Source organism: Octopus sinensis, linkage group LG5 (genome assembly GCF_006345805.1).
Source record: "Octopus sinensis linkage group LG5, ASM634580v1, whole genome shotgun sequence".
In the NCBI taxonomy this organism is placed as follows: domain Eukaryota; kingdom Metazoa; phylum Mollusca; class Cephalopoda; order Octopoda; family Octopodidae; genus Octopus; species Octopus sinensis.
The window spans coordinates 40,677,108-40,694,749 of NC_043001.1; the positions used below are offsets into that span (position 1 = coordinate 40,677,108).

At 34.1% G+C, this 17,642-nt stretch overlaps 1 protein-coding gene across 1 annotated transcript in view; it reads right to left on the reverse strand.

Annotated features, from left to right (window-relative positions):
- LOC115211741 (beta-arrestin-1) overlaps window positions 1-17,642 on the reverse strand; it is a 256,135-nt gene that overhangs the window by 1,889 nt on the left and 236,604 nt on the right. Inside the window, exons 7-12 of the mRNA XM_029780394.2 lie at window positions 12,111-12,246; window positions 10,627-10,711; window positions 6,839-6,911; window positions 5,128-5,274; window positions 1,421-1,507; window positions 161-298 (exon numbers count right to left, since the gene is read on the reverse strand). Coding sequence (XP_029636254.1) covers window positions 161-298; window positions 1,421-1,507; window positions 5,128-5,274; window positions 6,839-6,911; window positions 10,627-10,711; window positions 12,111-12,246 — 666 coding nt within the window. The remainder of the gene's footprint in view (window positions 1-160; window positions 299-1,420; window positions 1,508-5,127; window positions 5,275-6,838; window positions 6,912-10,626; window positions 10,712-12,110; window positions 12,247-17,642) is intronic.

Here is a 17,642-nt window from a genome sequence, read left to right on the forward strand (position 1 = left end):
ATTTCAATGTTTGACTAATTTTCTCAACAGAAATTATGTAAACTTTAGATAGTGGAACTGAAATATTGTGATATCAGTTGTGATCCATGGCCCCTCAAGAATGACAGGTGCCTACTAAAAAAAAAGTTGTACAGAAAAGTATTTGTCACTGTAAACTTACTTTGTGTCAAGCTGGATAAGGTTAGTATCAATAGGAGCATCTGGATTTTCTTGGGCCACACTAGCTGGCCGTGAAGATGGAGGTGTATCTTGTGGTTTTGGATGTGTTAGAGTGAAAGGGAGTTCAACTGATAAGTCGCTGGATACAAAAATCAAAGAAGAAAAGTTATATAGTATAAATCAATAAAAATAATATTCAGTGTAAATGTTTAACAATGCATGCATTTATTCAATTCTTTAAAAAAAAAATTATTAACTTAATCTTTTTGAAAAATTTAAAATCTATTTCTCTCTCTTTCTGTATGAAAAACTGAAATATAATTACAATATGTAAAGCATTTAATTGACTTATTCCTCTCAAATTTCTGACATTGTGCCTATGTTAGAAATTATAATTATTGGCAAGATGAGGAATTTGATGCAATGGTAGTAAGTAGGACTTTTGTAGCTTGGTAAATCCTTGTGCCTTCTAATTCATATCAGGCTTAAGGTTACCTTTTAACTTTTAGAGAAGGTAAAGCAGGAACATATATTTGGGATAAATTGAAGATAAGCTGCTCCAAAGTGCTTAGAGTATATCAAGCTACACTATATGCATATAAAATAATATACCATGGAGTAAAAGTGAAGTTGCACTGATTCTGTAGATAAAGAATCCATAGGATATTTTTTCTAGGATGTTTAAGCTACACTGAAGTGGTTTAACCACTGAAGTGTTTTAGCCATTGAAGTGGCTTTCTTCAAATAACTTTAACTCTAATACTGTACCTATGAATAAGACCCAGTACCTACTCTATAAATGTTAATGAAGTTGGGTATATAGAATGCAGAAACCAGTTCAAAAGCAAACATATTGTCATTCACTCACTCACACATATACACAACCACACGCCCACATAAGTACACACAATTTTGAAGATTTGCTAAAAAAAAAGTACACACAATTTTGAAGAAGATTTACTGAAAAAAACTATGATCATAGTTTTTTTCAGTACCTCCCCCACTTTCTGTCAAACGTGTATTGTTATAGTATAAATTATTATCTGTCAAGTCTTTCTAATTTATATAAATATGTAGATGTAAACAAAATGCAGATAGTAAAAGAGGATTAAGAATATATATTTTTGTCAGTTAGTGGTGGTCAGAGAGTGTGTCAAATATTTTCAAAGCTACAAGATAGAGCTTAGAAGGTACCTCAATATAGATTGTCCTTCACAAATATTTAGAATAGAATAAAAGATATAATATGGTGATTCTTTACCTGGAGGCAAATCCTAGAATTAGTTTTACCTTCACCTTGTATGATACAACAATCCCTAAATTTTCTTTTGGATTGCTTTCTACAAGACTGTAAGAAATTGAAACAGAAAACGATTAGAACTGGAAAGGGAATGAATATGAAACAGAAGAAATGAACCTCAAGATATACATATATAAGTAAACAAGGAAACAAAAAAAAAAAAAGAAAATGGAGATAAAATTATCAATTTTGTCTCCATTTTCTTTTTTCCTTGAATATAGATAAAATTCAGTTTATTCTTGACTTTACCTATCATTTATGAGCATTAATACCAATACTCATAATCACATATTGGTAAGACACCAATTAATTCATTGGATGCAATTATCCCTCAGACGGTTGTTATAACCTCTAACTTAACTCACCTCTATATACGTAAATACAAATATAAGAAATAGATAGTCTCTTAATTGCTTCAATCACTGGACTGCAGCCATGTTGGGGCACCACTTAAAAGGGTATTTAGTCAATCATATCAAACCCAGAACTTATCTTTCAGTTTGGTAACTTATCTTATTGAATTCTATTTCCTAAACCATTAAATTAAGGGATATAAACAAAGACACACACACACATGTGATGTCTAGACAAGGGTACACACACACACACACACATATGTAGTGGCATACAAATTGTGTATATTAATAAAAGAAGGTAGTCAGAAGTTGGAAAATATTTTTAGTACCTTCATTCCTAACATAATTTTTTTTAAAATTGTGAATTATTGTGTATGGGGGTTTTGTTTTATATGTGCACATGTGTGTGTGTGTGTGAGTGAGATGTCAGCATTTTGTAAGCCACTACATGTGTGTGTGTGTGTATTTGTATGTCTTCGTTTATAACCTTTAATTTATTGGTTCAGGAATTAGAATTCAATAAAATGTCAGGAATTCAAATATTCTTTATTTTTTTTTTTTGCTTGAGTCTACGGGGCTAGTACAAAGAATAAATGGGTCTTAGAAGTGGCCAGTTAAGATATTTGACCACCTGTTTGTTGTTTTGAATCTATATGTATGTATATATATTTCAGTGTGTGTGTGTGTGTGTGTGTGAACAGATAGGTACAACAATTTTCTGGCATCCTTGTTTCCAGACCTGGGCCAGATAATCTATTTTGTTGAATCATAAGAGAAATTACAAGAGTAAGGTTGTAGAAGACTGCTGCAATGTTATTAATAACATTTTCACTACAAAACCTTGAAGACACACCTTTCCTTGTCTACTAAAAACATTTATAAATTTACTAATTAGCATTGGGGGAGGATGTATGGAAAGTGTAATCACTAGAATAAGAATAGGGTGGAGAAAATTCAGACAACTTTTACCTGAGTTGGCAACCAAAGGTCTCTCTCTCTCTGAATGAAAAGAAGATTGTATGATGCATGTATACAAACAGAAATGCTACATGATAATGAGATATGGGGCCTGAATGCAGAGGACATGCGAAGGCTAGAGAAGAATGAAACTAGTATGCTCCACTGGATGTGCAATGTCAATGTACATGTGCAACAGAACCATAGTGTATTGAAAGGAAAGTTAGACATAAGAGGAATTAGCTGTAGTGTGCAAGAGAGAAGACTGCAGTGGTTTGGTCATGTGATGCATATGAAAAGAGACAGTTGCGTACAGAAGTGCTGGATGGAACTCATGGAAGAGGGAGACCCAGGAAGATATGGGATGAAGTACTGAAGGCAGATCTCAAGATACTGAGCCTTACGAAAGAGATTACAAAGGACTGAGATATCTGGTGACTTGCTGTATTCAAGAAGACTTGTCAATCACAGCAGAATTTATACTGGTGCTTGTGTCATGTAAAAGGCACTGGTGATGGTGCCATGTGAAAGGTACTGGTGCTGTTGCCATGTAAAAGCACCCAGTACACTTTGTAAAGTGGTTGGTATTAGGAGGAGCATCCAGCTGTAGAAACCATGCCAGAACACACAATAGAGTCTGATGTGGCCCCTGACCTACTAGCTCTTGTGAAACCATCCAACCCAAGCCAGCATGGAAAATGGATGTTAAATGATGATGATGATGTTGATGATTAATAATGTTGGAAAACATTCTTCCAGCCCTCCAGTAATAATAATATGAAGGTGCAAATATCTCATGTTATGTCCTAATCTCCTATCCAGCAGCCTCTTGAAACATAACTGTGAAAAGCAAAAGTTTATCATTTTTCCTTTCAAGCTGGATCACTGTATTGTCCACAGTGAACCCAAGTTATCTATTAACTTGTTCTTCACAGCAAAAGGTCCTTATGGAGTTAGCATATGGTGTTAGAGTTAGCTTTAAATATTCACACATAGGTGTTGGGAGAGTGTTTGTACCTTCATGATAGTGAATAAGTAAATGTGTGTCATGAAGGATTTGAAGCATATTAATAATAGGCAAAGGAAATTTAAATGCTTTCACATAATTATGTCAGGATTAAAAGAGATACTGGATCATATGTTGCAAAAAATTGCTAGTCTACATCATATGTATGTATGTGTATGCACATGTGTATGTGTGCATGCGTATGCACGTGTGTATCCACCCCAGCTCCTTCAGACTACCCAATCATATCATATCACTCTTTTGTCACCTCCCACCCCCCACCAGCGACTATCTCCTTCCGCGTCCCTTTATCTTCCACAGCTCATAGTTCTTGTTTCATTCACCTTTCAACCCTACCTATTTTGCCAGTCTGCCTCCAAACTACTCATCTCATTCTCCTTTCCATTCAATCTTACAGCTTCGTGGGCCACCTGGGCAGCTCATTGCCATTAGCTACATCTTGCAGCTCCTACTTATTAATGTTGCTTTTTCTCTCCCCCTTTCCCTCACTTGATGTGAATAGCCATGCAGATCCCTCCACAGGAACCTGCTCTGTCCCCCATCACTTCTCCTGGGCTTTATAATCCTGTGAACTACATGGTGCCCTCAACAGTGCTGATGACATGAAAAAAGCACCCAATCCATACCGTAAAGTGGTTGGCATTAGAAAGGTCATCCAGCAGTAAAAACCATGCCAAAGCAGACATTGGAGTTCAATGCAGTCCTCGGATATCTCTGATTTGGTCACACCATCCAATGCATGGCAGCATAGAATATGGATGTTAAATGATGGTGATAATGATGTATGTTTATATATATATATAGAGAGAGGGACGGAGAATGGCAGCCTGAAGTATAGGTGGGGGGGTGATGACTGCTAGTAAGGGAGTATACAAGTGATGGGTAATTTGTATATATGAATACAGATTTTAATTATTTTTCAAAAATGATTTCAAAAAAGGATTTTTCTAACAGAAATAAAAAATTAAACCATAGAACATTAATATTTTCAGGAAAACTTTTGCAGTTTACTAGAGAACAAGAAAGTGGTTAAGCTTTTGATGAACCAACTCTTCAATGCAATTTTGATTCTTTATTGAAGCTGTTTCATTTCTCTTATTTGTTAACATCATAACAGACTTCTTGTATTAAATATAGTGTCTTTTTTAAAAGAAATAAATTATTTAAAAGACATTTTTGAATATATCCACATTTGTAGACATGTAAAACATAATCAAAAAGAGAATGGTCTCCCTTATATAACCTCTTAAAAGAAGAACAGTTTTAACAATCACATTTAAGAATCAATATGAAACATAAAAGAATCACTAGAATGAGTAATTACTCACATGGTAGATGAAGCAAGACATGTGTCTTCGTGTTTGAGTTTTCCATCAAGAGCCAGGCCCCTTTTGTCTCGATTGTTGTCCAGCAATGGAGTTAAGTGATATACCTTACAGAAACCTGTTTGGCTAGGTTGAATAGGAAAGCCTTCTCTATTTTGTGGTCATCAAATAAATAAAAAAAATGAGATAAAGAAAGATAAGCAGACTGGAATAATAAATGAGGACACTGACATATTTTCAATGTAATATTCATAATTTCTTTTGTTAGGAATCATAATTTTTATCTAATAAACAAATAGTGCAATATTGTTTGAGATATGTAAAGAAAAGCAATCTGGAAATAATGAATTAAGAAACATAACCATTATCATCATTTAAGCAACCTTAATGATCCATATATCCACAGAATAGTTAAGTTCTCCCACAACAGTTGGGTATTACAAGTGTTCAACTGGACGTTAGTATTTCAATTAAATTAGTAGAGATCTTAGTAATGTAGGAGTTCTAAATGAATTACAACAATGATCTGGATTTGTCTCCACTGTCTGAAAATATTAATTTTTCTTGTGTCATTAATGTTTTTGGGAAAGCATGAATGTTATAACTTCTCCCTTTCCTTCCCTAAAATTCTCAGGAATACACCTATGTGACAAAAATTTTAGAACTTACAGAATGATGACATGTTTACAACAAATTAATCAATGTTTTAGTTTTGTGTGTCAGCTATTATCATTGTACTTATCTTCTTAATTTCCTATATATCTAGAGTGCTATATCTAAAAGGGAAAATATCTCTATTTTATACCAATTGAAAAGATATTTTTCAAAGCAATTTATTTGATTCTATGTTAAAATACCACCAAAGTGCCTCTATTCTAAGACACAAACTTTGTTATAATCCCCATTACATAAAAGAGCACAAAAAGAATAGTAAAGAAAATTAATTGCTCAGTATAAAAACTTAAGTTTTTCTTCTCTTAAGTAACTAAATTGGATTAATATGCGAATTTATTTTAAGGAAATCCATTTAGAGAAAGGGAAAAAAAACCCTACTCATTATAGAAATACTTTAAATTATCAAAAATGTACAGAAAATGATTGCATTTGAAAACTGATAATCAGATGATTATTCTACTGTCTGTGCAAGAGTTAAAAAAAATTACCAGGAATTGCTCTAGATAGCAAGGATTGTGAATATAATATAAAAACATCTGTTAGTATTCTTTACAGTAAAATTTCTTTTACTATCATCTAGTGAGGAATCTTTTTTAAAAACATAACATTAATTTACAGATACTGTTTATTCAACTACTTGGTATTATGCAGTAAAAAAAAAAGAAAAAAAAAAAAAAGGAAAGGAAAACAGAGAATTTGTCTCAACAGGTACTAAAACATTGATTTGTTATATTGGGATCCCAAGCATTGCTAACTCTGCTTGGAAATTGTTGAATTCAACCAGCAATAAATCAACAGTAATTGGCAACAAGTATCAGGATCAGTTGCTTAAAAAAAAAAAGAAAAGGAAAAAAGAAAAAGTGGAGCCGGTTGCTAATCAATAATCACGGTGGAGCAATTAATCAGCAGTTACAGTGATGCCAGCTTTTAATGGATAATAATCAACAGTTACAAGTGATAACAAATATTGGTATTATATCATTCAATCAATCTAAATAAATTACTAAGGTAACAAATAGGATATAAAATATCAACGTACTCGCTTTCCAATTCTGCAACAGTGCACTTATATTGTGCAGTAGAGAAAAGACAAATATCAGCAACTTGTCGCACTGCAAGACAAAAAGAAATAGAAAATAAGTATATATGTATACACACACACAGATACATATAAAAACAATCATACACCTATATATATATATATACACACACATATAGATAGATATAGCTCTATATATATATACACAACCATACACCTATATATATATATATATATACACAACCATACATATATATACACAACCATACACCTATATATATATATACACACAGGGTGCAGTGAATAATCTGTCATTTAAATTATGCAAAAATGAAAATAACGCATTTCATTTTAACAGATATATTTACCAAAATTACATAAAAATATCTTGAAATACTAAAGAGAAAAAACTTGTTCAATAAAATCGCCATTGGCTTCAACCATGGCCTCCAAACAACTTTGGAATTTCCAGCAACTCTTCTGGACAGTCTCCTTGTTTAAGTTGGTGAATGCTGCCATAATCCTTGCCTTCAGTTCATCTTTGGAGTTACAAGGAGTTTTGTTGGTCTCTTGCTCAACTGTGCCCCACACATAATAATCAAGGAGGTTGAAGTCTGGGAAGTTAGGGGTGATATGGTCTCAGAAATTGTCTGACAGCTATGACTGGGTTCTCCTGCTCGAGTAGCATTATGGTGTTTGGAGTAATCACAGAGTCCTGTTGCCAGATATAGGGTCTTCCAGCAGCCACCCTTTGACCCAGCGCAGCACTACCTCCTCCAGGCACTTGATGTAGGCCTTCATGTTGAGTCTGAGGCTGGGTGGGAAGATGAATAAGGTCGCCCTCACTAGTGATTACTCCAAACACCATAATGTTGACAGGAAGTTTGATTTTTATCACTCTTGGTACATGTCCTCAGATTGACATGCAAACACTCTGAAATGTTAAGTATTGAAGCTTCTAGTGCAAATGCCAAGCAGTACAGCAAGTCGTTTCCAAATTTCTGGCAGAGTGAATTGTGTCATGATGCTGTTTTTCTCACAGATGGTGCCCAACTGACTTTACTATACTATGTAGCCAACAAAATAAAAAACAAACAATGTGCATACATAAAATTAAAAATATAAAATGGTGACAATTTACCCTGTGTCTGCAACACTATATAAATTCTCTACTGGGAATGACCAAATTTAAAAATCTGCTGGATCTCACTCATAAGGGAATCTTACATTGCTTATAAACTCTATATTTGGAAGGACCCATCTTAAACTCTGTTGGACTTTTGGACTTTACTCATAGGATATTGGAATATTGCATATATACCATTATGCCTAAAAAATGGATTTACAACTTCAACATCCATACATATCTTGCATCTATTTTCTTTCCTCCACCTCACTCTCTATTTTGTATCACATCTAAGCTAACTATGACTCAACCATCCTCTCACACCATCTCCGATGAAAGGATATAATCAATAAATATCCTAGAAACAGCTGTAAGACCTTCTATCTATAAATGCTCTAATATCTACACAGCCTTGGTTTTTTATCTTATTACGCAAAAAATTCTTTTGTATGTATGTATTAGAGCATCAAGTATGAAATTTGTAGAAAAAGAAAAAAAGTTTGCATAAACACAAGGAATAGTTTTATTCATCCATATTGTCAATATACTATTGCCGTGGAGGCGCAATGGCCCAGTGGTTAGGGCAGCGGACTCGCGGTCGTAGGATCGCGGTTTCGATTCCCAGACCGGGCGTTGTGAGTGTTTATTGAGCGAAAACACCTAAAGCTCCACGAGGCTCCGACAGGGATGGTGGTGATCCCTGCTGTACTCTTTCACCACAACTTTCTCTCACTCTTACTTCCTGTTTCTGTTGTACCTGTATTTCAAAGGGCCGGCCTTGTCACTCTCTGTGTCACGTTGAATATCCGCGAGAACTACGTTAAGGGTACACGTGTCTGTAGAGTGCTCAGCCACTTACACGTTAATTTCACGAGCAGGCTGTTCCATTGATCGGATCAACCGGAACCCTTGTCGTCGTAACCGACGGAGTGCTTCCATCCATACTATTGCCATTTCAGTGGCAGCTTGTCCAGCCTGGAACTGTAAAAGCCTGGCAATCTAGTAAATAAAATCTTGGAAGGCCTGTTTTACAGCATTGTCAGAATTAAATTTTTTCCTATCAAAAAGTTATCCAAATTCTGGAAGAAGTGGTAGTCAGTGGGGGCAAGATCAGGTGGGTATGGTGAATGAAGGAGAACTTTCAACTCCTGCAGTTTCATCAATGTCATTTTTGCTGTCTTGCAATAAAATAGGAGTGGATTTGTTGACTAATCTAGGCTATTTTTTTGTAAGTTTCTGCATCATTTGGTCCAGGTGGCTGCAGTATACTTCAGCCATGATTGATGAACCAGTTTTAATGAAATCAAAATGGATCACACCTGTGCCAGACCACCAAACACACACCATCAGCTTCCTTTGATGAATTTTGCTTCTTGGACTGTGTCTTGGTGGCTCATCTTTGTCCATCCACTGTGCTGAATGTTTAATCGAATGTTACAATTCAATTAAAAAATGATTCATTTTTGTGATGAGAAAGTAGCATAATGCAGGCTTCCAAACGTTGCTGTTTCTGATTTTCATTGAGTTCATGTGGAGCCCACTTATCCAACTTTTTCACTTTACTGATTTGAACTAGGTGAGTCAATATTGTTTGCTTGTTAACACCAAACAACAATGATAATTTACAGGCACTTTGAGATGGATCTGACTTGATGGTGGCTTTCAGTTCATCATTATACACCTTTGTTTCTAGTCAACTGCATTGCTCATTTGTGAGGTCAAAGTTACCAGAACAAAATTTTGCAAACCAATTTGATACTGTCTACTGTGTAATAACATTAGAATGAAATACTCCATTAATATTCCGAGGTGTCTGTGATGCTGTATTGTCAAGATTAATGGTGGCTGTTTTTGGATATCAAGAATAGTAGAGAATGTGTATATATCAGCCAAAAGGGTCTAAGAGGCTTATAGGCTAGAGCTCTCTAAGATTTATTTCAGCACTGAAATAAGTTATAAGATAATTTAAGAATTCAATATTCTGCTTGTTTATTGGAATTAAATATTCGTTTCAAATTTTGATATAAGGGCAGCAATTTCAGGGAGTGGGTAAGTCAATTACATCAACCCTAGTAGTCAACTGGTACTTATTTTATCAACTCTGAAAGGATGAAAGGCAAAGTTGACCTCAACTGAATTTGAATTCAGAATATAAAAATGGATGGAATACTGCTAAGCATTTTGCTTATCGTGCTAACAATTCTGCCAGCTTGCTGCCTTTATTGGAATTAAATATTAACACTAATATATTAAGGGTACCTTTTTTATTGATGCTAGAGTAAAAAAAAAAAAAAGCGGGGAGGGTGGAAATCAACACTAATGTGGTTTGGAATTAAAATAAAGAAAATGTAAGTTCAAAATTCTACCATACACAACTTTAATCAGAATTAAACCTTATGGTCTTATGATACTCACCTGCCTGAGACTGGCTCTGGTTCCATGACACAAACTTCCAGTTTTAAAGTGATTTAAACTTAACCGTCCATCAAAATTTTATTTTAATTTGTTTCAGACACCAGCTTAACTATACCTAATTTATTTTACTACTAAATTCTTTATTATTTTCATAATTAATTGGAATGAAGATAATCTATCTCAACAGAAATATGGTAAAAAAAAAGGGTTAAATAATTGTTGGGAAACATAGACAATGTGAACTCACCTGAGATTTTGATCTTTTTCACACTTTTGTTAGTATTATTGTCAACCAAAACATTAATACATAAGCTTTCGCCATGGTAGTATTTCTGCAAGTAGACAATAAAGAAGATAGTAGATTTGAAAAGTTTAAAATTATTATTGGTGGTGATGAGGTAACTGAATGTGAAGAAAGCAAGAAAAATAAAAGAAACAAAATGAAAGGCAAGAAAAGACTCTGTGGATAAAAGGATTTTATGAGGAATCTCCCTTGTAGGCATGGCTGCGTGGTAAAAAAACTTGTTTTGCAAACACATAGTTTTGGGTTCAATCCCACTGCATGGCATCTTGGGTAAAAGATAGAGTATGCAATGAAAGGCTGTACATGTTTCAGCAGAACTTTGCACTATCACATAAGGCTCAAGCAACCCAAGAATGGACAGCTGACAATTTTCATAACCACATAACCCCTAACATTTGGCATCCAAATTCACCAGCTCTCAATCCATTGGACTTCTATGTGTGGAGTATTGTTGAGAGAGAGGTCAATCAACATCCCCACAACACCAGGGATTCTTTGAAAGCAGCCATTGTCAGAGTAATGTCTGATATAAACCAGGACCTTTTAATTCAGGCATGTAGACAATTCAGGTCTTACATAGCAGGCTACATTGAATAAAATTATAAAGAAGATAATCTAGTTTATATGTACAAATTTTTTATTAATAAAGTTATTATATGTATGTTTTTCTCAAAAAAATCCCCAAAACAAATTTGCCCTCAAATACCTTATGTACCCTGTGTGTGTGTGTGTGTGTGTGGTGTGTGTGTGTGTGTGTGTGTGCATGCATGCATATATGCATATACATACATACACACACACATATATATATATATATATATATATATATTGATATTGTTATTATTGATAATATATATATTATTTGTCCAACCCATGCTAGCATGGAAAGCGGACGTTAAACGATGATGATGATGATATATATATATATATGGCTTTGAATTTGCCCAGCATAGCCACAGCCTCTAGTTGAAACTGATAACAGAATAATAGAAAAATAATCTGATTTGCACTAAAAGACTAATGGTAGGCAGATAAATGAACATCTGGAAGGAATAAATGGATGTTATTAGCAGGAATGTAGTACAACCAAAATTCAAAGATTCAGTCATCTGAAATACTACTGTGAAAATCTTAATATATTTATTAAAAACATTCCTAACAGGCTATGGCTACCTCTATTTATTTTAAGTAAATAATTTTTTTTTATTGAAAAAAATATGTGACTGATGTGAATGCTTGTGTCATTCTTAAAATTTTTTCAGCTTGATAACATACATTTCATCAGTATTGAACTAGAATTATAACTTGGTTTCACCTACTTTTTATGTAATGAGATGTAATTTTTTTTTATCAATTAAACAGCACTGAAAAACAGTATTGGATTACATAATTATCAAGATAAATGTTCAAGGAATGGAAAATGTTACTTCTTTATCAAGAGAGGCTTCCAGCTTCATATTTCCTGGACTCATCATGAATTCTTTAGTATTTTCAGCACTAGGTTGCGGTGCTGGTTCTTCAGGAGCATAAGTCAATTTTCGAATAGCAAGCCGCAATGAATTTCTAATTATTAAAAATAGATTAAAAAGAAGGATAACATTCAGTTTCAATAGTTATGTGTATCCATGTACACATATATACATATATACATACATACATATATATATATAAAAATATAAAATAAAATAAATTTAACAACATTCTTTATTCAAAATCACTACAAATGTTTCAATGCATTCTCAACCTGTATACCCAATAGCAGGAGCATTTTCATTGTATAATGATATCAGATAGCTGGTAACTGTGGATGAACTTTGCACAATATTCTACAAGATTATAATAAATGCGAATGTCAGTGTGTCACACTTTTTCAACTTTACTCCTAGAGGCCGTAGCCCAACATATCATACCATTTTGGAATCAGGCCAATTCCATGAGTAAATTAAAAACATTCCAGGCCAAATCCAGACCCGCAATCCTGAAATTTTAGATTCCCAAGTTTTCATTACTGTGATTGTTTTGGGCAGTTTTTTACATGATTTTTTGCAATAAATTGCTTTGTATAATGACAATTTTTATAACTTGGAAATAAATTTTGTGAATAATTGAAATTAATTGCAAAATCCAGTGATTATTTTTGGTGATTTTTTTTCTGACGAATATGATCATAATTGGGATATGACTCTGGAGGAAACAATTGCAACAAATTCTCCAAAACAAGTCAGAGATCTGTTTGCAGATCTTCCCATTTGGGGGTCAGTAGTTTAAAAGCTATATATTAGCTTAAAAGCTACCTGATAGGGGATCAGCCACAGGGATTGGATACATTCTTGTCTGTATCCTGTCAGAAGTCGTCTCTCTGTGTTCACCAACTTAATTCATCTAGGCTTAGCAGCCCTTCCTATCTGTTTTCACTGTCTTGTTTTTGCTACCAACTCTGACCCTCTGCAAAATCCCAAATTTTATTTAATTTGCTTTGCAGGAGCAAGTGTTATGTCGAAAACGTATCTTGTTGTGAAATACTCAACATACGAAGTAGAAAAACAGCCAACAACTGATGAAGGGTCATTTTTTCGTGTTGCTTGTCTTGTTTTCCGTTTGTTTATTTCATTGTTTGCAAAAATGGTTTGTATTCCATGTTTTCATATTTTGCATTTCATGTTGTTTTCATATTTTATGTTTATTTTGTTGTTTACGTTCTGTGGTGTCCTGTGCCCATATATGCATGTATATACAAATATATGTATGTACATATATATGTGTATGTATGCATATATATTTATATTATTATATGATTGAACACCACGCATCCATTTCCAAGTAAGTTTTATAAATATATATATATATATAGGTTCTAGAGAAGACCAGCTCATGTCAGCAAAACTGAATGCTAGAAGTATTGTTTCCCACCAACATGTAACAACAAACTTTTCACACACCCTACCCCAAAAAACGAACTATACCTCTTCTAAATGCATCTTTTTCTTCCTTACATTTCCTTTTCACACACTACTTATCGCTCATCAATCACTGCAATCCCTACTCCCAACTTGCACTTTCTTGGCAATACCTGGCTGTGTATATTATGACTCCCATACCTTGAGGGCATGCCTTGGCGATTCCCACCATTTATCTCTCTCTTCTTTACCCTACCATCCCAACTATGCTCTGATCTCTGTTACTTGTGAGTATACTTTGGCACTTCACCACTGTCTCTCTCCTGCTCCCTCTTGCACTTTTGCTGTTTTCCACTCTCTTTCTCTTTCCCTCCCTCTCTCACTCTGGCTTGATAACCATGTATCTCCTCTATAGCAAGACATCTGTTTCTGCCTCTCTGTTTCTCTGTCACACTCTAACCTTTCATCATCTGACCAAGATTTTCTCCTCCAATGCCCCGCCCCCTAAAAATTCCTTGTCTTGCAAGTTACTTGGTAACCCTGCTGGTGCTGGTGCCATGTAAAAAGCATCCAACCCACACTGTAAGGTAGTTGGCATTTGGAAGGGCATCCAGCTGTAAAAACCATGCCAAGACTGACCTTGCCTGTGCTGGTGCCACATAAAAAGCACTTAGTCCACTCTGCAGAGTGGTTGGTGTTAGGAAGAGCATCTAGCTGTGAAAGCCCTGCCAAAATAGACACAGTAGCCTGGGATAGTCATCTACCTAGCTGGCTGGCTCCTGTCATTAAAAGGCTACTCAACTGAGATTGGCACAAAGTTTGACCAATAGACATGCTGTCTACACATTCTGCTTATTCAACTACTACTACAGGAGTTTCAGTTCCTCAGCACTGACTGATCTTGTGCCATCTGATCTACTGCCTCTCTTCCTCTAGTCACCTGTATTGAGTCTACATTCCAAGGCCCACTATATCCAGTTCTCTGGATCATAAACCTTTTGGAATTCTCTTCCTGGTCATGATTTTCTTGGAATTATTCAAGAAGAATATCAACTGCATTATTTCACTAATGTTGACAGACCAGCAGAGACCATAGATGCAGCCCTCTGTTCCAGGAGAGAAGGAAAAGACACGAAGCAAACTGTGTAATAACACTGGAAATAACTTTTTCTTAAATATATTTGTGTACTGTGAGTGTGTGAGAGAGAGAGGGGCAAGATGGATAAAAAGGAAGATGAGAAATAGAGAACAAGAGCAGAGAGAGAGAGAGAGAGAGAGAGAGAGAGAGAGAATTAGTAAATGTTTTCAAGATCAACATCATAACTGACAAAATTCACAACTAAATTCATAGTAAGCAAACTAATTGTGTTTGCGTGTATATGTACACACATGTTTTTTTTATAAATGTTCTGAAAAGAACTTCCTGCAGCAGCAGATTTTAAACAATATAAGTTTAAAAAAAAATAGTGAAGACAATCACAGTGGATTGAGTACAACAAAGAATATTCCCTTTTATCTGCCATTATTACTGCTGGTTCTGCAAGAAACCATTAATACTGTTGGCATTAAAATAATGAGAATAAAATGGCTACAGAAAACTGAAAAGACAAAGAATCCTTATACAGTGGATATTGTTCTTAATACAAAAAGTGACAGCAGTTTGAAGTTGATTAACAGATGATAAGAACAGAACCTTTGTTCTTGATGGCAGGAGATGATGAAAAATTTCTTTAAGAATTTGTGTGAATTTGAATAGTTCTTGAAAAAGCAGTATCGGGCAATCAACAAGCAGCTTCTGTGAGAATCGAGATTCAGTGAAATATTGTTTTAACTTTGTAAACAAGTTTTTATAGGAATTCTAACAGCCTTCCACTCCAGTTTTGTCTTGGATATAATAATTTATTCATTCAGATCAACTTTTCCTTCACTGACAAATGTCTTGTTATGACTTATGGCTAATAATGCACATTTGCACAGGCAAGAACAAACACCTCCCCTTTTTTTGCCATACAACTGAAATATTACAAACATAACCTAATATAAACTTTCTTCTTTCAGTTACATTATGATGATATTTAAAAGTAACCAGCTGGATGTAGATTACTAAATTTTTGCATGTATAAATTTCAATGTCCAGTTAATATATAAGATATTTAAAATATTGATTTCTTCATATGCTATAGAATATATTCTCTGGTGATCATTTGCTTTGATTGTGTGTGCATGCTTAGAAAGTATTACATAACATGTCGACATTATGGTCAAAGTAATATGGAAAAAAACCATCTCAAAACTTTGAATTAGATTAATGAAGTGAAGTAGTATGAAATTAAACTGATATTTTGATGGTGAGGGCCGTCAAAGCAGTATCTAGTTTGATATATCATAACTATTGGGTTTAAATTCTGCTGGATTCCACTATTTCTTTTATCTTTCAACGCCCCATAAAATAAGTATTCATAATACACTAGATCTGAATGAAAAATCCTCCTCCTGTTTGGTTTACAATAAATTGATATTCAGATGGATAACAGAAAGTGATGATAATATTTTCAGAGAGATAACACACCCCTGTTTACTCTCAAATAAAATATAATGTTTATACTATGGTGTTCTATTTTTCATTGTTTAATACAATGTTCCATGTATATTCTTTTGTGTCACTTGATCAGTTTTTCCCCCATGAAATTGGTGGGCATCACTCCTTTTTTTTTGTTTTTGTTTATTTTATATTAAAACACGGATAACAGTTGGATACACTTTTCTAACTCTTACCTTTTTAGCTTAATGTATTAATAACATTCCTTTTGCTTGTTATTTTTATTAGATTTTATGCTGCATATAACAAAAGAAAAAGTTTCCATTTCCTCATAATGATGAAAAAAAAAAAAAAAAAGAAAAAACGTTTTTTCTCACTTAAGCTTGCAGGTTAGAGGAAGAAAGGTTATTTATATTTATTGGTAAGGATAGAGGCAGGGATTGGTAGGTTATTGATGATCTGTATAGGAAATAAAAGCAAACATGTTCATGAAGTAGAGATTAGTAGAGATAGCTAAAGATGAAACAGTCATTACTTCATCCCACAGCATACCAACATATATCCTCTTTCACATTTATCTTTATTGAGCTGAGATCAGAAAGAATAGTTGAATTTATCATTTCAATGTTTGCCTGTTTAGTGTCAAAACTTCTGGCAGAGAAAGCAATATGATTATTGCAATTTATTGAGATTTTGTTATTAATACAACTTTTCTCCCAGGTATAATTTTAAAAGACACTATTCAGGAAGGAAATAAAGGTCTAAGATTAATGGAATTTAGTTTATATACTGCATGAATATATGACAGAAAAGACAGTTCTATAGAGAATAGGCAGAGAAACTGTGTGTAATGTTCAATGTAGGGTTTGGGGAAAGAAGTATAATAGAAATATAATTCAAGGAATGAGAAACAGAGCTGCAGAAGTAATGAGATGGTTTATGTGGAAATGTTGCAGCAGTCAAGTACTGAGAGGTAGGCTCTGTTGTAGCAGTAAGGGTAATTATAGAAAGGGTATTTATATTTATTGATAAAGATAGATACAAGAATTTATTGATGATCTATATAAGAAATAAAATAAAAATATATAAGAAGGTATACCATCACATTGAACTAAAAATTGAAATTTTTCAATGAAGGAAAAATATCAATTTCTAACATAGGCATCAGGACAAAGATTCTTGGGGATGGTACAGTACATTATATCTAACTGGTAGTTTATAAACCCTGAAAGGAGGAAAGGTGAAGTTGACTTTGGCGGAATTAGAACTTGCAATGTAAAGGGATGTAACTAACCACAGCAACACATTTTGTCCAACTCTCAACCAACATTGCCATTCTATCACCAGTGAAGAAAGTATACCAAGCAAGCAAATGACTTTCATCTAAATGTTGTTCCAAATGCTAGATATAGATGTAATATTCCACGGAGTTGAGTAATAGGGCTTTATAGAAAGTATGTAGCTTCTGGTGCTTAGAGTGTTAAGAATTCAAATTCCAGGTGAGTGTGCTGGGATTGGTTACT